The sequence below is a fragment of the Scyliorhinus torazame genome, chromosome 29 (genome assembly GCF_047496885.1).
Source record: "Scyliorhinus torazame isolate Kashiwa2021f chromosome 29, sScyTor2.1, whole genome shotgun sequence".
Lineage (NCBI taxonomy): Eukaryota > Metazoa > Chordata > Chondrichthyes > Carcharhiniformes > Scyliorhinidae > Scyliorhinus > Scyliorhinus torazame.
The window spans coordinates 32,902,276-32,928,346 of NC_092735.1; the positions used below are offsets into that span (position 1 = coordinate 32,902,276).

At 48.0% G+C, this 26,071-nt stretch overlaps 3 protein-coding genes across 3 annotated transcripts; all 3 read left to right on the forward strand.

Moving 5' to 3' along the window:
- The first annotated feature begins 6,832 nt into the window (after positions 1-6,832).
- On the forward strand, positions 6,833-8,547 carry LOC140403785 (ferritin heavy chain, oocyte isoform-like). The gene is made up of 4 exons (XM_072491949.1): positions 6,833-6,972; positions 7,299-7,445; positions 7,864-7,989; positions 8,286-8,547. Exons 1-4 carry the CDS (start codon positions 6,871-6,873, stop codon positions 8,430-8,432), a joined length of 522 nt encoding a protein of 173 aa, XP_072348050.1. The 5' UTR covers positions 6,833-6,870; the 3' UTR covers positions 8,433-8,547.
- A 3,338-nt stretch (positions 8,548-11,885) lies between these two features.
- LOC140404147 (ferritin heavy chain A-like) lies at positions 11,886-15,384 on the forward strand. The gene is made up of 3 exons (XM_072492564.1): positions 11,886-11,987; positions 12,947-13,093; positions 15,238-15,384. Exons 1-3 carry the CDS (start codon positions 11,886-11,888, stop codon positions 15,382-15,384), a joined length of 396 nt encoding a protein of 131 aa, XP_072348665.1.
- Positions 15,385-22,307: 6,923 nt separating this feature from the next.
- LOC140403786 (ferritin heavy chain, oocyte isoform-like) lies at positions 22,308-25,518 on the forward strand. The gene is made up of 4 exons (XM_072491950.1): positions 22,308-22,409; positions 24,331-24,477; positions 25,011-25,136; positions 25,344-25,518. Exons 1-4 carry the CDS (start codon positions 22,308-22,310, stop codon positions 25,488-25,490), a joined length of 522 nt encoding a protein of 173 aa, XP_072348051.1. The 3' UTR covers positions 25,491-25,518.
- Positions 25,519-26,071: the final 553 nt, after the last annotated feature.

Sequence of the window (26,071 nt, forward strand, 5' to 3'; positions counted from 1 at the left end):
GCTGGAGTCTGAACTTCAAACACTGAGGCACATCCGGGCGGGGGAGACTTACGTGGACACTGTTTCAGGAGGCAGTCACACCTGTCAGAGTAAGTCGTTTAAATCCTGCCAGTGGCCAGGGACAGCAGGGTGTGACTGCAAGTCAGGCAGGTAAAGGGAACCAGCACTCAGGAACTCGGGAGCCTCAGCCCTTGACCCTGTCCAACAGGTATGAGGCACTTGCTCCCTGTGTGGATGGCGAACAGGGTTGCAGGAAGGATGAGTCAGCTGACCAAGGCACCATGGTTCAGCAGGCCATTCAAGGAGAGGGAGTAAATAGGCAAGTTGTAGTTGTAGGGGATTCTATTATCAGGGGGATAGATAGTATCCTTTGTGAGCCGGATAAAGAGTCCTGCATGGTATGTTGCCTGCCCGGTGCTAGGGTGCGGGACATCTCTGACCGGCTTGAAAGGATACTGGAGAGGGAGGAGGAGGATCCAATTGTTGTGGTCCATGTCAGTACCAACAACATAGGCAAGTCTAGGAAAGAGGACCTGTTTAGAGATTATAAAGAGCTAGGATTCAAATTTAAAAAACAGGTCCTTAAGGGTAATAATCTCCAGATTACTGCCCGAGCCACGTGCAAATTGGCATAGGGAGGCAAGAATAAGGGAAGTTAACACGTGGCTGAAAGAGTGGCGTGGGAAAGAGGGGTTCCTTTTCATGGGACACTGGCATCAGTTTTGGGACAGGGGGGACCTATACCGTTGGGATGGTCTCCACTTGAACTGAGCTGGGACCAGTGTTCTGGCGAAAAGAGTAAATAGGGTGGTCAATAGGACTTTAAACTAGAGGTTGGGGGGTGTAGAGGGTTCCATCTCTGCTACTCCACTACTGGGCCGATATCTGGGGTTTGAGTATCTGTGTGTGTCTCTCTCCAGCTGGCACTGAAACTTCAGAGACCAGGGGATGCCGCACTGGGACACCTCCACGGAAGAGAGCACTGAATCAAGCCTGCCGTTTATCCCTAACCGGAAGCCTGAGGCTTATATCACACAGATATCCAGACCCCCACCACTGCCCAGGTGATTCTCTCTCTTGCCGGTGGTGCAACACCCACCCGGTTCCTACTTCGCTGGAGTAGCTTTCCCAAGAGAGAGAATAGGACACTGCTGTTTATTAGCTAACCAGCAGCCTGTCCTGAGTGAACGGGTTTGAATCGTTCAAGATGACCCTAGATTCTCGACCCCGGAATTAAGGTGAGGAATATCTTAACAATGACTTGGTCAGAGATCGCTGGTGAGAGATTGAAGAATTTAAACGACTCCAATTATCAGCAAATCGAGGTTTATTGCAAAACCCAGGTCAAAATCATCAAACAGAAGAAATTATAATAAAATCTTAAACTCTAACACAAACTAAGTCTATTCAGAAAGTACTATAACGGACACAACGTAAAATCTTATTGTTACACAATTTTAGCAATGACACAAAACGCAAATCAAGTCCCCTTCCCCAAAGCCTCAACCACTATCAAAGTCAAGGGAGTTTCGCACGCTGCTGCAGGTTACTTACGGTCACAGGCTGCAGGAGGTCAAGTCAAAGGTGGAGAGGTCAAGCCAAGAGACCCTCAATCGAAACACAGCACCTTTTATGTCCGTTTTACCTGGCTTTTTCCTGTGTTCAGCCAGCCCCTTTTGCATTGAATCCATAAGGTTTAAAGTTCCCGCTGGTCCTGCCCCCTTTGAGCCGGTCAGACCTGTCAAGATGGGAGTACCTCCCCTAGGTCTGCCTCCAGTCTGCTTTTTGAGATAACGAGGTTGAGCTCCCTTGTGAAGATTTTCAAAGTCTTCCATCTGCTCTGGAGATCGCGGCTATGTTGATGGGGTGTTGATTGGATTCTGCTCTGGTGGAGGCAAAGTCATTTACATCTGCATGGGGCTATGACCATCCCATTGTCCTGCTTGCAGGCAGGCCCCTTGTATATTCCCGTGCCCCTTTGTCTGTGTTTTAATCTTATCTAGTTGTCTGGCTCCTTCTTCCTTGTAGCTCCTGGGGGGGGGTTTGTAAATACCTATGCCCCTACTCGGCTCAGCGGACCAAGCCTGCTGGGAAATTTGGTTACGTTCCCTTGGCTGAAAAGTGTCCAGTTTACAGTCTCTGGGTTTTATCCTTGGGCAGCCCAAAAAGGGCCGAATTGCCCGAAAACCTTACAGGGGGGAAGAGAAAGTCAGGGAACCAAGAGGTGAAGTAATCAGTGGGAAGCGTAGCTGCTTAGGAATACAAAAAAGCACGAAAAGACAGAACTCAGAAGATGTTACGATAGTCCCCATCCCACAAAATATGACAGTGTATGGAAAGGCTCAGTAAACCAAGGTCCACCACACTAAGAAAACAAAAAGGGACGGTCAATAGAGAATTAAAGGTGCTATATTTAAATGCGCGCAGTGTATGGAACAAGGTAGATGAGCTTGTGGCCCAGATTGTGACTGGCAGGTGTGATGTGGTAGGCATCACCGAGACAAGGTTGCAGGGGGTTCAGGACTGGCATTTAAACATCCAGGGATTCACAACCTATCGAAAAGACAGAGAGGTGGGCAGAGGGGGCGGGGTTGCCTTGTTAATTAGGAATGAAATTAAATCAATAGCACTAAACGACATAGGGTCAGATGATGTGGAGTCTGTGTGGGTAGAGTTGAGGAACCACAAAGGCAAAAAAACCATAATGGGAGTTATGTACAGGCCTCCTAACAGTGGTCAGGACCGGGGGCACAAAATGCACCACGAAATAGAAAGTGCATGTCAGAAAGGCAAGGTCACAGTGATCATGGGGGATTTCAATATGCAGGTGGACTGGGTAAATAATGCTGCCAGTGGACCCAAGGAAAGGGAATTCATTGAATGTTTACAGGAGGGCTTTTTGGTACAGCTTGTGATGGAGCCACGAGGGAACAGGCCATTCTGGACTTAGTGTTATGTAATGAGCCAGACTTGATTAAAGATCTTAAAGTAAGGGAACACTTAGGAGGCAGTGATCATAATATGGTAGAATTCAATCTCCAATTTGAAAGAAAGAAGGTAGAATCAGATGTAAAGGTGTTACAGTTAAATAAAGGTAACTACAGGGGCATGAGGGAGGAACTGACGAAAATCGACTGGGAGCCGAGCCTAGTGGGAAAGACAGTAGAACAGCAATGGCAGGAGTTTCTGGGAGTAATTGAGGACACAGTACAGAGGTTCATCCCAAAGAATATCAGAGGGGGGGATTAGGCAGCCATGGCTGACAAAGGAAGTTAGGGAATGCATCAAAGCAAAAGAGAAAGCCTATAATGTGGCAAAGAGTAGTGGGAAGTCAGAAGATTGGGAAGGCTGCAAAAACAAACAGAGGAAAACAAAGAGAGAAATAAGGAAAGAGAGGATCAATTATGAAGGTAGGCTAACCAGTAACATTAGGAATGATAGTAAAAGTTTCTTTAAATACATTAAAAACAAACGGGAGGCAAAAGTTGACATTGGGCCACTCCAAAATGACGCTGGTAATCTAGTGATGGGAGACAAGGAAATAGCTGAGGAACTAAATAAGTACTTTGCGTCAGTCTTCACAGTAGAAGACATGGGTAATATCCCAACAATTCCGGAGAGTCAGGGGGCAGAGTTGAATATGGTAGCCATCACAAAGGAGAAAGTGCTAGAGAAACTAAGAGGTCTAAAAATTGATAAATCTCCGGGCCCAGATGGGCTACATCCTAGAGTTCTAAAGGAGATAGCTGAAGAAATAGTGGAGGCGTTATTTATGATCTTTCAAAAGTCACTGGAGTCAGGGAAAGTCCCAGAGGATTGGAAAATCGCTGTTGTAACCCCCCTGTTCAAGAAGGGAACAAGGAAAAAGATGGAAAATTATAGGCCAATTAGCCTAACCTCGGTTGTTGGCAAGATTCTAGAATCCATTGTTAAGGATGAGATTTCTAAATTCTTGGAAGTGCAGGGTCGGATTAGGACAAGTCAGCATGTATTTAGTAAGGGGAGGTCGTGCCTGACAAACCTGTTAGAGTTCTTTGAAGAGATAACAAATAGGTTAGACCAAGGAGAGCCAATGGATGTTATCTATCTTGACTTCCAAAAGGCCTTTGATAAGGTGCCTCACGGGAGACTGCTGAGTAAAATAAGGGCCCATGGTATTCGAGGCAAGGTACTAACATGGATTGACGATTGGCTGTCAAGACAGAAGGCAGAGAGTTGGGATAAAAGGTTCTTTTTCGGAATGGCAACCGGTGACGAGTGGCGTCCCGCAGGGTTCAGTGTTGGGGCCACAGCTGTTCTCTTTATATATTAATGATCTAGATGACAGAACTGGGGGCATTCTGGCTAAGTTTGCCGATGATACAAAGATAGGTAGAGAGGCAGGTAGTATGGAGGAGGTGGGGAGGCTGCAGAAAGATTTAGACCGTTTAGGAGAGTGGTCCAAGAACTGGCTGATGAAGGAATTCAACGTGGGCAAGTGCGAGGTCTTGCACTTTGGAAAAAAGAATAGAGGCATGGACTATTTTCTAAACGGTGACAAAATTTATAATGCTGAAGCGCAAAGGGACTTGGGAGTCCTAGTCCAGGATTCTCTAAAGGTAAACTTGCAGGTTGAGTCCGTAATTAAGAAAGTAAATGCAATGTTGTCATTCATCTCAAGAGGCTTGGAATATAAAAGCAGGGATGTACTTCTGAAGCTTTATAAAGCATTAGTTAGGCCCCATTTAGAATACTGTGAGCAATTTTGGGCCCCACACCTCAGGAAGGACATACTGGCACTGGAGCGGGTCCAGCGGAGATTCACACGGATGATCCCAGGAATGGTAGGCCTAACATACGATGAACGTCTGAGGATCCTGGGATTATATTCATTGGAGTTTAGGAGGTTGAGGGGAGATCTAATAGAAACTTACAAGATAATGAATCGCTTAGATAGGGTGGACGTAGGGAAGTTGTTTCCATTAGCAGGGGAGACTAGGACCCGGGGGCACAGCTTTTGAATAAAAGGGAGTCACTTTAGAACAGAGATGAGGAGAAATTTCTTCAGCCAGAGAGTGGTGGGTCTGTGGAATTCATTGCCACAGAGGGCGGTGGAGGCCGGGACGTTGAGTGTCTTTAAGACAGAAGTTGATAAATTCTTGATTTCTCGAGGAATTAAGGTCTATGGAGAGAGAGCGGGTAAATAGAGTTGAAATCAGCCATGATTGAATGGTGGAGTGGACTCGATGGGCCGAATGGCCTTACTTCCGCTCCTATGTCTTATGGACTTATGGATTGCCTTATCCACCCCGATTTTCACACTTTAATTTGATGGGTTTTGTTTTATCCATCAGTTACTTTCTGTTCTTTTGCTTGGTTGTCACACCCAGCATCTCGCCAGTGTCAGTGGCGGATGCTGGCTTAACTCCTGTACGTGTAGATAAACGTACAGGTCATCAATTCACCAACAAAACACCACAAAAAACAAAAAATAATAAAAAAGACAAAACACAGAAAGAAAAATATTTTTTATTTGTTAAATTAGAGTAGTAAGACCATGTAAAAGGTCTACAGTTCTTAGATTTGGGGAGAAAGCTCCACATCCCATTTAACAGTGACTGAGCAATAGCTTTCTGTTTGATATTCGCCACAAATCCATTTCGCATTGCCCCAATTTGTCAGCTGGTTTGTGTATTCTCTGTGGCTTGTCTGGGGCAGGTCAGCCTCGTCCAATCTGTTCTGCTCAACGCTGTCCACGCACAAAATTCCTCAAAAACCAGTGGACGGAAGACGAGTTTTTGGAGCTCTCTTCCTGAAAAAGTGGGGAAACACAATCTTTGAATATTTTTACGGCAGAGGTAGATAGATTCTTGGTAAGTGGGGGTGGGAACGGGGGATCAAAGGTTATCGGGGGGAGGTTTGATGTCTTTATCAGATCAGTCAAGGCCTTATTAAATGGTGGTGCAGGTTCGAGGGGCCGAATGGTCCACTCTGCCTCCTTGTCCAGAAGTTTGCGTGACGGCTACAAAAACAAATTAAATAGGCAAATGGAATTTTATTCTTCATCATCGGGGGCTGGAATAGAGAGAGGCAGAGGCTCTGAAACAGCTGTATAAAGAGCAGCTTAGACCACATCTGGAACACTGTGTCCAGTTTGGATAAATTGGCTTTGGTGGAGATGCAGAAAAGATTCACAGAACGGAATCGTCGCTAAAAGGGTTAAACGATGAAGACCGTTTGCATCGACTGGTCTTTCAATCACAGAGTCTAGAGTTAGGGGACGTGTTGAAGATGATTATTGGATTTGATAGGGTGGATAGAGCGAAACCAGAGAGAATCAGAGAATCTCCACATGGCAGAAGGAGGCCTTCCCCAGGTGGGAAGTGGGCGCAGCCTTAACGTCAGAACCAGCTTGTTCAGGAGTGAAACTCGGAGGCATTTATTCAACAAAGAATGATGGAAATCTGGAACTCTGTCACCCAAAATGTCAGAGGTCATTTTAACATTTCAACGCTGAGGTTGTTAGATTTTTGTTGTGTGTGGGGCAAATGGGACTGAGACGTGTTTACAGAGTTAGAATTCAATCCAGTCACAATATGAACGGGGGGAAATGTTTGAAGGGTTGAATGGCCCAATCACAGAGTAACCATCCTGATCTTTCCTGTATTCCACAGACCTGATTGGCTCTGGGTATCACACCCAACCCCCTCTCATTGATTAATTGGTGCCTCGATTCATGGCAGATTCCTGATTGGCTCTCAGGGATTGTCAATCATCGTTGGTGATGTCATTCCCTGTTTGAATGCAGGATGTCCCAGTTGTATAAATACAAGAGCTTGTGAGGACTGAGGTCCTGTTGATGCTGTTTGATTTTGACCCTTAACCAGCAAGATGGCTTCCCAAGTGCGTCAGAACTACCACAAGGACTGTGAGGATGCTGTTAACAAGCAGATCAACCTGGAGCTCTATTCCTCCTATGTTTTCCTCTCTATGGTGAGTTTTACATTTTTGGCAGTCCTATTTTCAATTTAAGTCTGTGGCTTTGTTGCTTTCTGAGCAGGTAGAGTTTCTCTAGGTCAATGAGTTGTCTTTAGATATATTCCCTCCCCAGACTGAATAGATTGAACACTCCAGGCTGGTGTTTGTCCCTATTTTAGAATTGCTGTTTCCAGTTTGGATCTATAATTAACTCCAGGATTCTGATAAAAACTAAAACTCTGGTCCCCTAATTGGAGGCCAGTATTGAGGTCCAGGAATGGTGAGGTGAATCTGATAGCTGGGGGTCTGACCTGCCTCTTTTCCACTGTCTCTACCTGCAGTCCTCTTACTTTGACCGGGATGACGTTGCCCTGCGTCACTTTGCTGAGTTCTTCAAGGAGCAGTCACATGAGGAACGGGAACACGCTGAGAAACTGATGGAATTCCAGAATAAACGTGGAGGTCGCATCATCCTGGAGGATGTCAAGGTTGGAATTTAACAGTCTTCTGTGGTGATGCAATTTAAGTGTCTTTTCTTTTTGTACTTTCAAATCTTGCTACTCCACCCTCTAGAATGTGAGCAGCAGTAAAATGGAGTGTGTGACGACAGATAAAAGATGATTTCACCTTTGACGCACTTGAACGAGTGAATACTGAGGATCAATAAATGGGTGCTCCAAAAAGTATTGGTTCAACCATTGTGGGGCTAAACTAGGAATAGTGGGAAATGTGGGCTCTCGCAATGCCTGGTCTGCCTTTCATTACCATCATGGCTGATCATCCTGCCTTTCTTACTTTAGCCCCAAGAGCTAATGGTCTCCAATGTTACCTTCCATGATTTACACCCACATTACACAACATTCTTAGTGCAGCACAAAAAAGACCTTTCTCTCTTTCCCCTTTCAGAAACCAGAGCAGGATGAGTGGAGCAATGGTCTGGAGGCAATGCAGAGAGCTCTGCAGATGGAGAAGAATGTGAACCAGAGTCTGCTGGATCTGCACAAACTCTCCTCTGGGAACACTGACCCTCATGTGAGTTGCATTTTGTTTCCTTATCTAGTGATGTTGGAATCTGTAGTCATTTTCAGAATTATTTTATGTTTCCCATTGCTGGGTTTGACTAAATTCCATTCTGAGGCATCAATGTTTCTTTTCACTCCCCAGGAGAATGGGTGAATTGCCTCTTTTGTGGGTAATTCTGGCTAAATCTGCCCACCACACCCACGTGCATCAGATTTACCATCTTGAGGGAGGAGTGAGGGGGGGGGGAGAAGAATTTTCATCTGGGGAAGATCCACACTAATTTCTCTTCTGTTCTCCTGTTTCAGCTTTGTGACTTCCTGGAGACTCACTACTTGGATGAGCAAGTGAAGATGATCAAGAAGCTCGGAGATCACATCACCAACCTGAAGAGACTGGGAGCCCCTGAGAATGGCACGGGAGAGTACCTGTTTGACAAGCTCACCCTGGATTGACTGACTTTGATCCTTTTGCAGTGAAGAGTGGTCCAACTTGCGGTTGTTTTATTTTGTGCTAAATTTCTGTTCTGCCATGTTGCTGCATTTGAAAATAAATGTCACTGACCAGATTTGTTTCCCTGTGTAATTCTGTAGCTGACATGATTGGTTCAAAGATTTCTAGCTGCCTAACAGGGCTAATAGAACTTTATTCTTTATCCCCAAGAGGGGCTGGAATGCAGAGGGGGTAGAGGATCTGAAACAGCTGTACAAGGAGCAGTTTAGACAACATCTGGAATGTCAGTTTGGAAAGTAGCTCTGCTTGTTAATCACTGGGGTGGGAGGTGTGCACAGTTGATCAAGCCCTGCACCCCCCCCCTATTCCAATGGCCACAGTTGAAATGTTCAACTCACCAAAATATAATCTTTTACATTAACACTGCAATGAAGTTAATGTGAAAATAGTTGCATTCTGGCCATTGTTCGGTTACACAGAATTCGGAATGTCCAATTGACCTAGTAAGCACGTTTTCGGGACATGTGGGAGGAAGCTGGAGCATCCAGAGGAAACAAACGGAGCCGCAGAGAGAATGTGCAGACTTCACACAGCCAGTGACCCAAGCCGGGAATCGAGGCCGGGTCCCTGATGTTGTGAAGCAACAGTGCTAACCACTGTGCGACAGTGCCGTCCATGTTGCCAAGTGTTTACCTTCACTACAGTTATCGTTCTGGTAAAAAGCTGTTTTTCCAGGAATAGCGGTCAGTCTTGCATTGATCCTTTAAGAGTCAGTGGGTGGGGTTTACCGAACACCCGCTGTGTGTTTTTTGGTTGGGGGGTGGGGAGGAGGTGGCTGCTCTATTTTTCTACCGGTCCCGACATTGTCAATTGGATTTACAGCTGACTTCTCTCATTGCCGGGAAGCGAGTGGGACTGGAATTTCCGGCTGGCGTCTTTTAAAACACAAATTCTCCCAGACTGCTCTTAGTCCTTGAAAATTGAACCGTTTTCTGTGATTAAAATGTCCACGGCAGCTATTTACACCCAGTCTGGCCCTACATGTGACACCAGACCCACAGCAATGTGGTTGACCCATAACTGCTCCTCCGAAATGGCCGAGAAAGCCACGGGCAACAAGTATTGGCCTTGCAAGCAGCAACCACGGCCCACAAATTAATAAGCCTAGACAAAAGTAGACTTGGAAGTTTTGAGACCAGGGGGAAATCGTTGGTGTCTACAGCTCTTAGAACCACTTCACGGCTTTGCCAGAGACCTGCCACTTTTGCGGCCTGGGGGAGACCGTGGAGCACGTTTCTGTTGTCTGTCCCAGGCTGCACTCCCTTTTTGGTTTCTTGACAGTGTTGTTAAGGTTTCCTTTGCACTTCAGCCCCACGCTCCTGATCTACGGATATCCGGTGCGGAGGGGGCCGGGAAGGCGGAGGACCTCCTCGTGAACCTGCTAGCACAGGGCTAAATCGCTGGCTTTGAAAGCAGGCCAGCAGCTAGGTTCTATTCCCAATCCAGCCTCCCCGAACAGGCGCCGGGATGTGGCGACGAGGGGCTTTTCACAGGAACTTCATTTGAAGCCTACTTGTGACAAGCGATTTTCATTTCATTTCCTGGGCCTGGCCAAACTTGCCATTTATAGGTCCAGGCAGCGGGCGACCGAGGGGGTCGTCCAGCCTGACTGTCTGCCCATCTTCCGCGACCTCGTTCGCGGCCGGGTGTCCCTGGAGCGGGAGCATGCGGTGTCCACAGGCACACTCGAGGCGTTCCGTGCTCGGTGGGCACCGCAGGGATTGGATTGCCTTATCCACCCCGATTCTCACACTTTAATTTGATGCGTTTTTGATAAGTTTTTGTTTCCTTTCTCGTTCTCTTTGGGCTGTGCTCCACCCGTTGTTTTGGGGCACTCCCCTCGTTTGTTTTATCCATCAGTTACTTTATGTTCTTTTGCTTGGTTGTCACACCCAGCATCACGCCAGTGTCAGTGGCGGATGCTGGCTTAACTCCTGTACGTGTAGATAAACGTACAGGTCATCAATTCACCAACAAAACACCACAAAAAACAAAAAATGATAAAAAAGACAAAACACAAACAAAAATATTTTTTATTTGTTAAATTAGAGTAGTAAGACCATATAAAAGGTCTACAGTTCTTAGATTTGGGGATAAAGCTCCACATCCCATTTAACAGTGACTGAGCAATAGCTTTCTGTTTGATATTCGCCACAAATCCATTTCGCATTGCCCCAATTTGTCAGCAGGTTTGTGTATTCTCTGTGGCTTGTCTGGGGCAGGTCAGCCTCGTCCAATCTGTTCTGCTCAACGCTGTCCACGCACAAAATTCCTAAAAAACCAGTGGACGGAAGACGAGTCTTTGGAGCTCTCTTCCTGAAAAAGTGGGGAAACACAATCTTTGAATATTTTTACGGCAGAGGTAGATAGATTCTTGGTAAGCGGGGGTGGGAAAGGGGGATCAAAGGTTATCGGGGGGAGGTTTGATGTCTTTATCAGATCAGTCAAGACCTTATTAAATGGTGGTGCCGGTTCGAGGGGCCGAATGGTCCACTCTGCCTCCTTCTCCAGAAGTTTGTGTGACGGCTACAAAAACAAATTAAATAGGCTCATGGAATTTTATTCTTCATCTAATGGGGGCTGGAATAGAGAGAGGTAGAGGTTCTGAAACAGCCGTGTAAAGAGCAGCTTAGACCACATCTGGAATAGTGTTGAGTTTGGAGAAATTGGCTTTGGTGGAGATCCAGAAAAGATTCACCGGGACGGAATCATCGCTAAAAGGGTTAAATGATGAAGACCGTTTGCATCGACTGGTCTTTCAATCACAGAGTCTAGAATTAGGGGACGTGTTGAAGATGATTATTGGATTTGATAGGGTGGATAGAGCGAAACCAGAGAGAATCAGAGAATCTCCACATGGCAGAAGGAGGCCTTTCCCAGGTGGGAAGAGAGGCGCAGCCTTTACGTCAGAACCAGCTTGTTCAGGAGTGAAGCTCGGAAGCATTTATTCAACAAAGAATTACGGAAATCTGGAACTCTGTCACCCAAAATGTCAGAGGTCTTTTTAACATTTCAACGCTGAGGTTGTTAGATTTTTGTTGTGTGTGGGGCAAATGGGACTGAGACGTGTTTACAGAGTTAGAATTCAATCCAGTCACAATATGAATGGTGGAAAATGTTTGAAAGGTTGAATGGCCCAATCACAGAGTAACCATCCTGATCTTTCCTGTATTCCACAGACCTGATTGGCTCTGAGTATCACACCCAACCCCCTCTCATTGATTAATTGGTGCCTCGATTCATGGCAGATTCCTGATTGGCTCTCAGGGATTGTCAATCATCATTGGGATGTCATTCCCTGTTTGAATGCAGGATGTCCCAGTTGTATAAATACAAGAGCTTGTGAGGACTGAGGTTTTGTTGTTGCTGTTTGACTTTGATCCTTAACTAGTAAGATGGCTTCCCAAGTGCGTCAGAACTACCACAAGGACTGTGAGGATGCTGTTAACAAGCAGATCAACCTGGAGCTCTATTCCTCCTATGTTTACCTCTCCATGGTGAGTTTTGCATTTTTGGGAGTCCTATTTTCAATTTAAGACTGTGGCTTTGTTGCTTTCTGAGCAGGTAGAGTTTCTCTAGGTTAATGAGTTGGCTTTAGATATATTCCCTCCCCAGACTGAATAGATTGAACACTCCAGGCTGGTGTTTGTCCCTATTTTAGAATTGCTGTTTCCAGTTTGGATCTATAATTAACTCCAGGATTCTGTTTAATTTCTGGTAGAATGCTTAGTTTGAAGGTACCGTGGGCAGCACAGTAGCATTGTGGACAGCACAATTGCTTTACAGCTCCAGGGACCCAGGTTCGATTCCGGCTTGGGTCACTGTTTGTACGGAGTCTGCACATCCTCCCCGTGTCTGTGTGGGTTTCCTCCGGATGCTCCGGTTTCCTCCCACAGTCCAAAGATGTGCAGGTTAGGTGGATTGGCCATGATAAATTGCCCTTGGTGTTGGGTGGGTTTACTTGGTTATGGGGATAGGGTGGAGGTGTTGACCTTGGATAGGGTGCTTGTTCCAAGAGCCGGTACAGACTCGATGGGCTGAATGGCGGCCTCCTGCGCTGAGGAGCAATTAAATGTAATTGGCTGGCTGATGTACTGAATTTGAAGGATTTTCTATTTTCCATCATTAGTGTGAGAAAGGATGTAATTCATTGTGGTCAACAAACTTCAATCCAAACAGCATTATTACTTGCACAGTGGTTACCACTGCTGCCTCATTGGCAGGAACCCTCTGGTGACCCACTGTGTGGGTTTACTCCGGGTCAGGTTTCCTCCCACCATCCACAGGGATGGGTTTCAACATACTGAGGAAAAGCATTGACAACGCAATTTAGTTTTCAATAAAAACCAAAACTCTGGTCCCCTAATCGGAGGCCAGTATTGAGGTCAAGGAAGGGTGAGGTGAATCTGATAGCTGGGGGTCTGACCTGCCTCTTTTCCACTGTCTCTACCTGCAGTCCTCTTACTTTGACCGGGATGACGTTGCCCTGCGTCACTTTGCTGAGTTCTTCAAGGAGCAGTCACATGAGGAACGGGAACACGCTGAGAAACTGATGCAATTCCAGAATAAACGTGGAGGCCGCATCATCCTGGAGGATGTCAAGGTTGGAATTTAACAGCCTTCTGTGGTGATGCAATTTTTTCATTTTTTTAAAAATTCTCCTTTTTCACATTTTCTCCCACATTTACGCCCATCAACGATAAACAATAATCAGCAAGATATGTCAGTCCCCATAATAACAACAAACCCATCCGCCCACCAACCCCCAAACCTCAGCCCACATGTTTACATAAAGAAATGGCACAAAGGAATCTGGGATTACCCATAGTCACCCTTAATCCACACAGCCCCCCCCCCGCCCCCCCCCCCCCCCCCAAATCAGCTCATGCATATCCATGTCGGGAATAGCCCAGAACACCTTCCTCGCAAATTCCACATCGTCCCAATTGGGACCGTATACACTTAACAGCGCCACTGATCTCCCCTCCAATGCCCCTGTCACAATCACCTAACTGCCACCACCTTCTCCATCTGGACGCATACCCTTTTGCTGACCAGCACCGCTACCCCTTGAGCCCTTCCATCAAATCTGGAGTGAAACACTTGGCTAACCCAGCCCTTTTTAAGTCTCACCTGGTCCTTCACCCTCCAGTGAGTCTCCTGCAGCATTGCTACATCGCCTTTCAAACTTTTAAGATGTGCAAGCACCATTGAACTCTTGACCGGACCTCCTAGCCCCCTCGCGTTCCACGTGATTATCCTTACTGGGGGTCTCTCACCCCCCCCCCCCCCCCCCACCTTCCTTATCCACCATCACCATACCACCGGGCCCTGCCCCATAAGCCTGACCCGCCCCTGTCCATTGTAAACATCGAATCCCTTTTTCCCCCCCCTACAAAAACATCCCCCCCAACATCCCTCCCTCCACCCCCTCTTGCTCGCCTCGTAGGCCCATTGAAGCCTGCTATCCAGGCCCCAACATCCACAGTCCTCCTCTCTCCTCACCCCCGTTCACTAACACTCTAGTTAGCTAGCGTGGATGGCTCCCCCAATACCTCTCGCCCCCTTCTGCCCAGTCCCAGAGAAAGAAACACCAAAACAAACCCACCAATCCAACACCTACAATTCACTAACATAACATTTAACTGTCGCAACACAGAACACCATTAACTTGAACTCTAACAATGCCAAGAGAAGTAAATTTCAATACAAATCAGTAACAAGAAAGTTGTAACATCTGTACATTTTCCAGCCGCTCAAACACAGTCCGCAGTCTTTCTTCCAGTTCCACTCTGGTGATTTAATTTAAGTGTCTTTTTTTTTTGTTTGTACTTTAAAATCTTGCTACTCTACGCTCTAGAATGTGAGCAGCAGTAAAATTGTGTGTGACGACAGATAAAAGATGATTTCACCTTTGACGCACTTGAACGAGTGAATACGGAGGATCAATAAATGGGTGCTCCAAAAAGTATTGGTTCAACCATTTGTGGGGCTCAACTAGGAATAGTGTGGAAAATGTGGGCTCTCGCTATGACTCATTGATCAAGTCAGGACTTCACAAGACATTGACTTAGCAGGAATGGAGTTTCTTTAGCTCTGCCAAGCCAATGGACTGATCTACTGCCAGCAATGGAAACATAGACAATAAAGGCAGGAGGAGGCATTCGGCCTTCGAGCCTGCTCTGCCATTCATTACCATCGTGGCTGATCATCCTGCCTTTCTTACTTTGGCCCCAAGAGCTAATGGTCTCCAATGTTACCTTCCATGATTTAAACACACATTACACAACATTCTTAGTGCAGCACAAAAAAGACCTTTCTCTCTTTCCCCTTTCAGAAACCAGAGCAGGATGAGTGGAGCAACGGTCTGGAGGCAATGCAGAGAGCTCTGCAGATGGAGAAGAATGTGAACCAGAGTCTGCTGGATCTGCACAAACTCTCCTCTGGGAACACTGACCCTCATGTGAGTTAAATTTTGTTTCCTTATCCAGTGATGTTGGAATCTGTAGTCATTTGCAGAATTATTTTGGGTTTCCCATTGCTGGGTTTGACTAAATTCCATTCTGAGGCATCAATGTTTCTTTTCACTCCCCAGGAGAATGGGTGAATTGCCACTTTTGTGGGTAATTCTGGCTAAATCTGCCCATCACACCCACGTGCATCAGATTTACCTTCTTGAGGAGGTGGGGGAAGAATTTTCATCTGGGGAAGATCCACACTAATTTCTCTTCTGTTCTCCTGTTTCAGCTTTGTGACTTCCTGGAGACTCACTACTTGGATGAACAAGTGAAGATGATCAAGAAGCTCGGAGATCACATCACCAACCTGAAGAGACTGGGAGCCCCTGAGAATGGCACGGGAGAGTACCTGTTTGACAAGCTCACCCTGGATTGACTGACTTTGATCGTTTTGCAGTGAAGAGTGGTCAACTTGTGGTTGCTGTTTTTTGTGCTAAATTTCTGTTCTGCCATGTTGCTGCATTTGAAAATAAATGTCACTGACCAGATTTGTTTCCCTGTGTAATTCTGTAGCTGACATGATTGGTTCACAAAGATTTCTAGATGTCTAACTGGGCTAATAGAACTTTATTCTTTATCCCCAAGAGGGGCTGGAATGGAGAGGGGGGTAGAGGATCTGAAACCGCTGTACAAGGAGCAGTTTAGACAACATCTGGAATGTCCAGTTTGGGAAAGTAGCTCTGCCTGTTAATCACTGGGGTGGGAGGTGTGCACAGTTGATCAAGCCCTGCACCCCCCCCCCCCCCCCCCCCCCTATTCCAACGGTCAGTTTAAATGTTCAATTCTGTCACCAAAATATAATCTTTATTCTTGTCGCAAGTAACATTAACACTGCAATGAAGTTACTGTGACAATCCCCTAATCGCCGCACTCCGCCCCCTGTTCGGGTACACAGAGAATTCGGAATGTACAATTCACCTAGCAAGTTTTCGGGACATGTGGGAGGAAACCGGAGCTCCCGGAGGAAACCCACGCAGACACGGAGAGAATGGGCGGACTCCACAAGGACAGTGCCCCAAGCTGGGGAACAATCCCGGGTCCCTGGTGCTGTGAGGCAACAGTGCCGTCCATGTTGCCAAGTGTTTACCTTCGCTACTGTTACCCTTCTGGTAAACAGCTGTGTTTCTCGAAATAGCGGTCAGTCTTGCACTGATCCGTTAAGAGTCAGTTGGGATTTTCGGCTGGTGTCTTTAAACCCACATTCTCCCAGACTGCTCTTAGTCCTTAAATTGAACTGTTTTCTGTGATTTTAAAATGTCCACGGCAGCTATTTACACCCAGTCTGGCACTACATATGACACCAGACCCACAGCAATGTGGTTGACCCATAACTGCTCCTCTGAAATGGCCGAGAAAGCCACGGGCAACAAGTATTGGCCTTGCAAGCAGCAACCACGGCCCACAAATTAATAAGCCTAGACAAAAGTAGACTCTGGCGTTTTGAGACAAGGGGGAAATCGTTGGTGTCTACAGCTCTTAGAACTACTTCCCAGCTTTGCCAGAAACCTGCCACTTTTGCGGCCTGGTGGAGACCGTGGAGCACGTTTCTGTTGTCTGTCCCAGGCTGCACTCCCTTTTTGGTTTCTTGACAGTGTTGTTGAGGTTTTCTTTGCACTTCAGCCCCACGCTCCTGATCTACAGACATCCGGTGCGGAGGGGGGCCGGGAAGGCGGAGGACCACCTCGCGAGGCACGATCAATTTGGCTGGAGACAAAGTTGAATTCAAACTCTGTCTTTATTAGTATTCAAACTCGGGCTTTATTAGTATCTGAAGTGTGGCCTCCTACAGCAGCTGATGAAATGGCTGCGAGCTGAAGGCCACGCATATTTATAACCCGGCTCCTGGAGGGGCCCAGGTGAACCTGTAGTGCAGGTTCTACCGTACAACCCTTAATATAGGAACACAGTGGTTTACCACATTCACCCCCTGTTAAAATTGAGTCCGGCGGGGGTGGTGGATAACTATTTACAATTCGCAATCTGTAATATTTACAGAACAGTGAAAAAAATGTCTCTGGTCATCCGGTGGGCCGGTCAGAGGTTCAGCCGGTCCGGCGCCTTGATCGTCCTCTGGGAACGATGAAGTGGAGCCGGCGATGTTGGTGCTGTCGTGGTCGAAGTTGACTCCGGGAGCGTGCCAAAATCCTCTTCATCAACAGGGGGAGGACGGACAGTCTTAGGGGGGTGATGGGGGCGGCGGGGGATGGAAGGGTGGCACCGGGGGTGGTGTGGGGGTGGAACCTGCTGGTGCCAGGTCCCTGAGGGAGACGGTATCCTGGCGGCCGTCGGGGAACGCCACGTAGGCGCACTGTGGGTTTGCGTGGAGCATGTGCACCCTTTCCACCAACGGATCCGCCTTGTGGAGCCGCACATGTTTATGGAGAAACACGGTTCCCGGAGCTGTGAGCCAAGTTGGGAGCGATACCCCGGATGTGGACTTCCTGGGGAAGGCAAAAAGATGTTCGTGTGATGTACTGTTAGTAGCAGTGCAAAGTAATGAGCGAATGGAATGTCGTGCATCAGGGAGGACCTCTTGCCAGCGGGAGGCCGGGAGATTTCTGGATCGTAGGGCCAGCTGGACGGCCCTCCGTACTGTCCCATTCTCCCTTTCTACCTATCTGTTTCCCCGTGGGTTGTAGCTCGTCGTTCTGCTGGAGGTGATACCCCTGCTGAGCAGGAACTGACGTAGCTGATCACTCATGAATGAGGATCCCCTGTCACTGTGGATGTAGGCGGGGAAGCTGAACAGAGTGAAGATCGAATTAAGGGCTTTAATGACGGTGGCAGACGTCATGTCGGGGCATGGGATGGCGAAGGGAAAACGGGAGTATTCATCGATCACACTGAGGAAATACGTGTGTCGGTCGGAGGAGGGGAGGGGGCCTTTGAAATCCACGCTGAGGCATTCAAAGGGGCGGGACGCCTTCACCAGGTGCGCGCGGTCCGGCCGGTAGAAGTGCGGTTTGCACTCCGCCCAGACCTGGCAGTCGTTGGTGATTATTCTTACTTCCTCGACGGAGTAGGGCAAATATCGTGCCTTAATGAAGTGGTACAACCGAGTGACCCCTGGGTGACAAAGGCTGTCGTGCAGGGTCCGGAGTCGGTCTACCTGTGCGCTGGCACATGTACCTCGGGATAGGGCGTCTGGAGACTCGTTGAGTTTGCCAGGGCGATACTTAATCTCGTAGTTATAGGTGGAGGGCTCGATTCTCCACCGCAAGATTTTGTCATTTTTCATCTTGCCCCGCTGTGTGTTGTTGAACATGAAGGCTACCGACTGTTGGTCAGTGAGGAGAGTGAACCTCCTGCCTGCCAGGTAATGCCTCCAATGTCGCACAGCCTCAACGACAGCCTGGGCCTCCTTTTCGACGGATGAGTGCTGAATTTCGGAGGCATGGAGGGTGCGGGAAAAGAATGCCACGGGCCTGCCTGCCTGGTTGAGAGTGGCGGCAAGGGCGACGTCCGATGCGTCGCTTTCTACTTGGAAAGGAAGTGTTTCGTCTACAGTGTGCATTCCAGCTTTGGCAATATCAGCTCTGATCCGGGCGAAGGCCTGTTGGGCCTCTGCCGTCAGGGGGAAATGAGTGGACTGTATGAGTGGGCGGGCCTTGTCCGCATGGTTTGGGACCCACTGAACGTAATACGAGAAGAACCCCAGGCAGCGTTTGAGGGCCTTGGGGCAGTGGGGGAGGGGAAGCTCCATGCGGTCAGGATCGGGCCCCAGAACTCCGTTCTGGACCATGTAGCCGAGGATGGCTAGGCGGTTTGTACGGAACACACACTTCTCCTCGTTATACGTGAGGTTGAGGAGAGTGGCAGTGCGGAGAAATTTAGCGAGGTTGGCGTCGTTGTCCTGCTGATCATGGCCGCAGATGGTCACATTGTCTAGGTACGGAAACGTGGCCCGCAAGCCGTACCGGTCGACCATTCGGTCCATCTCCCTTTGGAAGACCGAAACCCCATTGGTGACGCTGAAGGGGACCCTAAGGAAGTGATATAGACGGCCGTCTGCCTCGAAGGCGGTGTATGGCCGGTCCGATTTACGGATGGGGAGCTGGTGGTAAGCGGATTTCAGGTCCACCGTTGAGAAGACCCGGTATTGTGCAATCTGGTTAACCATGTCAGATATGCGTGGGAGGGGGTACGCGTCGAGATGCGTGTACCTGTTGATGGTCAGGCTGTACACCACAAACATTCGATTTTTCTCCCCAGACTTAACCACTCCCACTTGAGCTCTCCAGTGGCTGTTGCTGGCCTCGATTACTCCCTCCTGAAACAACCGCTGGACCTCGGACCTGGTGAAGGCCTTATCCTGGGTGCTGTACCGTCTGCTCCTGGTGGCGACGGGTTTGCAATCTGGAGCTAGATTGGCAAAGAGGGAAGGAGGATCGACCTTTAGGGTCGTGAGGCCGCACACAGTAAGGGGTGGTAAGGGTCCGCCGAATTTAAGGGTCAGGCTCCGAAGGATGCACTGAAAATCCAGGCCAAGGATAAGTGCAGCGCAGAGGTTAGGGAGGACGTAGAGGCGGAAACCGTGGAACTCTATGCCTTGGACTGTGAGCGTGACCGTGCAGTACCCCCGGATCTCTACGCGATGGGATCCGGAGGCCAGGGAGATACTTTGATTGGTACCGTGTACCTTAAGGGAGCAACGCCTTACCGTATTTGGATGTACAACGCTCTCGGTGCTCCCGGAGTCCAGTAGGCAGGAGGTCACGTGGCCGTTGACTTTCACGCTGGTGGATGCGTTGGTCAGAGTGTGTGGTCAGGACTGGTCGATTGCCATGGATGCGAGTCGTGGTTGATCATCGGGTAGTGAGGCGGCCGCTGCGTCGGGGTCCTGAAACGCCGTTGGTCTCCATGTGCTGCGGGGTGGACAAGATGGCGGCACCGGAGGTCCTGGGGGGGTCACAAAATGGCAGCGCCCATGGAACGCATGTTGCGGGGGTGGAGCAAGATGGCGGCGCCCATGAAACGTACGTGTTGTGCGGGGAGAAGACGGCGGTGTCCGTTGCTCGCACATGGCCTGGGGAGGAGGGAGGGTAGCGGTGTCCGTGACCGGGGCGGGGGTGGGGGTGGGGGGGGGGGGGGGGGGTGACTGCTGCCGCTGAGCAGGCCTGGCACACCGCTGCATAGTGGCCCTTCTTCCTGCAGGCCTTAAAAAGGACAGCGCGAGCCGGGCAGCGTTGGCGGGGGTGTCTTTGTTGGCCGCAAAAATAGCATCGGGGCCCCCGGAGATCACTGGCTGGTGCGTAGCGCAGGCATATTATGTAGGTAGTGCCCCTGCTGGGGCGGCTCCCTGTGGGGCCCATGAAGCGTAGGAGGAGTGGGCAGCGCGGTTGGCGGCGTAGGACTGTACATTGTGCAGGGCGACCGTCATGGAAAGCGCGAGTGTTTTAGTCTCTGCGAGGCCCTTCTAGGAGCCGTTGCCTGATAACATCGGACCCAATCCTAGTTACAAAAGTGTCCCTCATAAGAACATCTGAGTGCTCCTTGGCTGTAACGTCCTGGCAGTCACAGTCCCGAACTAGTGGGATCAGGGCCCTCCAGAAGTCCTCGATTGACTCACCAGGTAGTTGAGTACGCGTTGCGAGCGCGTGACTGGCGAAGAGCGTGTTCGTCTTCTGCTCATAATTCTCTTTGAGTCGAGTCATTGCCTCAGCGTAATTGGGCGCATCCTGGATCAGCGGGAAGATTTTAGAGCGAGCATGCAGGGGCCCAGGTGAACCTGTAGTGCAGGTTCTACCGTACAACCCTTAATATAGAAACAGTGGTTTACCACACCTGACAGTGTTGTTGTTGAGGATTTCTTTGCACTTCAGCCCCACGCTCGTGACCTACGGACATCCAGTGGAGAGGGGGCCGGGAAGGCGGAGGACCTCCTCGTGAACCTGCTCCTGGGCCTGGCCAAATTTGCCATTTATAGGTCCAGACAGCGGGCGACCGAGGGGGTCGTCCAGCCTGACTGTCTGCCCATCTCCCGTGGCCTCGTTCGAGACCGGGTGTCCCTGGAGCGGGAGCATGCGGTGTCTCTTTGAGGTTTCTGTTTGATATTCGCCACAAATCCATTTTGCATTGCCCCAATTTGTCAGCTGGTTTGTGTATTCTCTGTGGCTTGTCTGGGGCAGGTCAGCCTCGTCCAATCTGTTCTGCTCAACGCTGTCCACGCACAGAAATTCCTAAAAAACCAGTGGACGGAAGACGAGTCTTTGGAGCTCTCTTCCTGAAAAAGTGGGGAAACACAATCTTTGAATATTTTTACGGCAGAGGCAGATAGATTCTTGGTAAGCGGGGGTCGGAACAGGGGGCAAAGGTGATGGGAGGTTTGAGGTCTTCATCAGATCAGTCAAGACCTTGTTAAATGGTGGTGCAGGTACGAGGGGCCGAATTAACCACTCTGCCTCCTTCTCCAGAAGTTTGTGTGATGGCTACAAAAACGAATTAAGTAGGCTCATGGAATTTTATTCTTCTTCTAATGTGGGCTGGAATAGAGAGAGGTAGAGGTTCTGAAACAGCCGTATAAAGAGCAGCTTAGACCACATCTGGAACACTGTGTCCAGTTTGGATAAATTAGCTTTGGTGGAGATCCAGAAAAGATTCACCGGAACGGAATCGTCGCTAAAAGGGTTAAATGATGAAGACCGTTTGCATCGACTGGTCTTTCAATACAGAGTCTAGAATTAGGGGATGTGTTGAAGATGATTATTGGATTTGATAGGGTGGGTAGAGTGAAACCAGAGAGAATCAGAGAATCTCCACATGGCAGAAGGAGGCCTTCCCCAGGTGGGAAGAGAGGCGCAGCCTTAACGTCAGAACCAGCTTGTTCAGGAGTGAAGCTCGGAGGCATTTATTCAACAAAGAATGATGGAAATCTGGAACTCTGTCACCCAAAATGTCAGAGGTCAGGTTAACATTTCAACGCTGAGGTTGTTAGATTTTTGTTGTGTGTGGGGGAAATGGGACTGAGACGTGTTTACAGAGTTAGAATTCAATCCAGTCACAATATGAACGGGGGGAAATGTTTGAAGGGTTGAATGGCCCAATCACAGAGTAACCTTCCTGATCTTTCCTGTATTCCACAGACCTGATTGGCTCTGGGTATCACACCCAACCCCCTCTCATTGATTAATTGGTGTATCGAGTCATGGCAGATTCCTGATTGGTTCTCAGGGATTGTCAATCATCATTGGTGATGTCATTCCCTGTTTGAATGCAGGATGTCCCAGTTGTATAAATACAAGAGCTTGTGAGGATTGAGGTCCTGTTGTTGCTGTTTGACTTTGACTCTTAACCAGTAAGATGGCTTTCCAAGTGCGTCAGAACTACCACAAGGACTGTGAGGATGCTGTTAACAAGCAGATCAACCTGGAGCTCTATTCCTCCTATGTTTACCTCTCCATGGTGAGTTTTACATTTTTGGGAGTCCTATTTTCAATTTAAGATTGTGGCTTTGTTGCTTTCTGAGCAGGTAGAGTTTCTCTAGATTAATGAGTTGTCTTTAGATATGTTCCCTCCCCAGACTGAATAGATTGAACACTCCAGGCAGGTGTTTGTCCCTATTTTAGAATTGCTGTTTCCAGTTTGGATCTATAATTAACTCCAGGATTCTGTGAAGTTTCTGGTAGAATGCTTAGTTTAAAGGTACCTAAACCCCTCCTTTCCAATTGAAGGTCGTGTCTGACTAATTTGGTAGGGTGTTTTGAGGATGTTACCAGTGCAGTAGATAACGGGGAGCCAATGGATGTGGTATATCTGGATTTCCCGAAAGCTTTTGACAAGGTGCCGCACAAAAGGTTGCGACATAAACTAAAGATGCATGGCATTGAGGGTAAAGTGGTAGCGTGGGTAGAGGATTGGTTAACTTAAATAGCAGAGAGTGGGGATAAATGGGTGTTTCTCTGGTTGGCAACCTGTAACTAGTGGGGTCCCTCAAGGATCAGTGTCGGGCCTGCAGTTGTTCACAATTTACATAGATGATTTGGAGTTGGGGACCAAGTGCAATGTGTCCAAGTTTGCAGACGACACAAAGGTGAGTGGTAAAGCAAAAAGTGCAGAGGATACCAGAAGTCTACAGAAGGATTTGGATAGGTGAGGTGAATGGGCTAGGGTCTGGCAGATGTTGCCAAGTGTGAGGCTATCCACTTTGGGAGGAATAACAGCAGAATGGATTATTATTTAAACGGTAAGATGTTAAACATGCTGCTGTGCAGAGGGACCTGGGTGTGCTGGTGCAAGAGTCGCAAAAAGTTGGTGTGCAGGTGCAACAGGTGATTAAGAAGGCTAATCGAGTTTTGTCTTTCATTGCTAGAGGGATGGAGTTCAAAACTAGGGAGGTTATGCTACAATTTTATAAGGTGTTGGTGAGGCCACATCTGGAGTATTGTGTTCAGTTTTGGTCTCCTTACCTGAGAAAGGACATATTGGCACTGGAGGGAGTGCAGAGGAGATTCACTAGGTTGATCCCAGAGTTGAGGGGATCAGATTATGACGAGAGGTTGAGTAGACTGGGACTGTACTCATTGGAGTTCAGAAGGATGCGGGGGGATCTTATTGAAACATATGAAATTATGAAGGGAATAGATGCGGGCAGATTGTTTCCACTGGTCGGGGAAAGCAGAACTAGGGGGCACAGCCTCAAAATAAGGGGAAGTAGATTTAGGACCGAGTTTGGGAGGAACTTCTTCACCCAAAGGGTTGTGAATCTCTGGAATTCCTTGCCCAGTGAAGCAGTTGAGGCTCCTTCTTGAAACCTTTTTTAAGAAAAAGATCTTTCTAAAGAATGAAGGGATTCGGGGACATGGTGTACAGGCCGGAGAGTGGGGCTGAGTCCACAAAGATCAGCCATGATCTCATTGAATGGCGATGCAGGCTTGAGGGGCCAGATGGCCTACTCCTGCTCCTAGTTCTTATGTTCTTATGTTAAGAGGAGCAATTAAATGTAATTGGCTGGCTGATGTACTGAATTTGAAGGATTTTCTATTTTCCATCATTAGTGTGAGAAAGAATGTAATTCATTGTGGTCAACAAACTTCACTCCAAACAGCATTCTTACTTGCACAGTGGTTACCACTGCTGCCTCATTGGCAGGAACCCTCTGGTGACCCACTGTGTGGGTTTACTCCGGGTCAGGTTTCCTCCCACCATCCACAGGGATGGGTTTCAACATACTGAGGAAAAGCATTGACAATGCAATTTTTTTTTTTCAATAAAAACCAAAACTCTGGACCCCTAATTGGAGGCCAGTATTGAGGTCAAGGAAGGGTGAGGTGAATCTGATAGCTGGGGGTCTGACCTGCCTCTTTTCCACTGTCTCCACCTGCAGTCCTCTTACTTTGACCGGGATGATGTTGCCCTGCGTCACTTTGCTGAGTTCTTCAAGGAGCAGTCACATGAGGAACGGGAACATGCTGAGAAACTGATGGAATTCCAGAATAAACGTGGAGGCCGCATCATCCTGGGGGATGTCAAGGTTGGAATTTAACAGCCTTCTGTGGTGATGCAATTTAAACTGTCTTTTTTTTTGTACTTTCAAATCTTGCTACTCCACCCTCTAGAATGTGAGCAGCAGTAAAATGGAGTGTGTGACGACAGATAAAAGATGATTTCACCTTTGCACTTGAACGAGTGAATACTGAGGATCAATAAATGGGTGCTCCAAAAAGTATTGGATCAACCATTGTGGGGCTAAACTAGGAATAGTGTGGAAAATGTGGGCTCTCGCTATGACTCATTGATAAAGTCAGGACTTCACAAGACATTGACTTAGCAGGAATGGAGTTTCTTTAGCTCTGCCAAGCCAATGGACTGATCTACTGCCAGCAATGGAAACATAGACAATAAAGGCAGGAGGAGGCATTCGGCCTTCGAGCCTGCTCTGCCATTCATTACCATGGTGGCTGATCATCCTGCCTTTTTTACTTTAGCCCCAAGAGCTAATGGTCTCCAATGTTACCTTCCATGATTTAAACACCCATTACACAACCTTTCTCTTTCCCCTTTCAGAAACCAGAGCAGGATGAGTGGAGCAATGGTCTGGAGGCAATGCAGAGAGCTCTTCAGATGGAGAAGAATGTGAACCAGAGTCTGCTGGATCTGCACAAACTCTCCTCTGGGAACACTGACCCTCATGTGAGTTGCATTTTGTTTCCTTATCCAGTGATGTTGGAATCTCTGGTCATTCGCAGAATTATTTTAGGTTTCCCATTGCTGGGTTTGACTAAATTCCATTCTGAGGCATCAACGTTTCTTTTCACTCCCCAGTGAAAAGGGGCGGGGGGGGAGAATTTTCATCTGGGGAGGATCCACACTAATTTCTCTTCTGTCCTCCTGTTTCAGCTTTGTGACTTCCTGGAGACTCACGACTTGGATGAACAAGTGAAGATGATCAAGAAGCTCGGAGATCACATCACCAACCTGAAGAGACTGGGAGCCCCTGAGAATGGCACGGGAGAGTACCTGTTTGACAAGCTCACCCTGGATTGACTGACTTTAATCCTTTTACAGTGAAGAGTGATCCAACTTGTGTGTGTAGTTTTATTTTGTGCTTAATTTCTGTTCTGCCATGTTGCTGCATTTGAATATAAATGTCACTGACCAGATTTGTTTCCCTGTGTAATTCTGCAGCTGACATGATTGGTTCACAAAGATTTCTAGCTGTCTAGCCGGGCTAATCTAACTTTATTCTTTATCACCAAGAGGGGCTGGGATGGAGAAGGGGTAGAGGATCTGAAACAGCTGTACAAGGAGCAGTTTAGACAACATCTGGACTGTCCAGTTTGGAAAAGTAGTTCTGCCTGTTAAATCACTGGGGTGGGAGTGCACAGTTGATAAAGCCCTGCAACCCTCCCCCCCTGCCCACCCCTAATCCAACAGTTCCAGTTTAAATGTTCAATAGTATCGCCAAAATATAATCTTTATTATTGTCACAAGTTGGCTTACGTTAACACTGCAAAGAAGTTACTGTGAAGACCGCTGCATTCCCGCCCCTGTTTGTGAGACAATTTGGAATGTCCAATTCATCTAGCAAGCACTTTTTTCGGGACATGTGGGAGGAATCTGGAGCA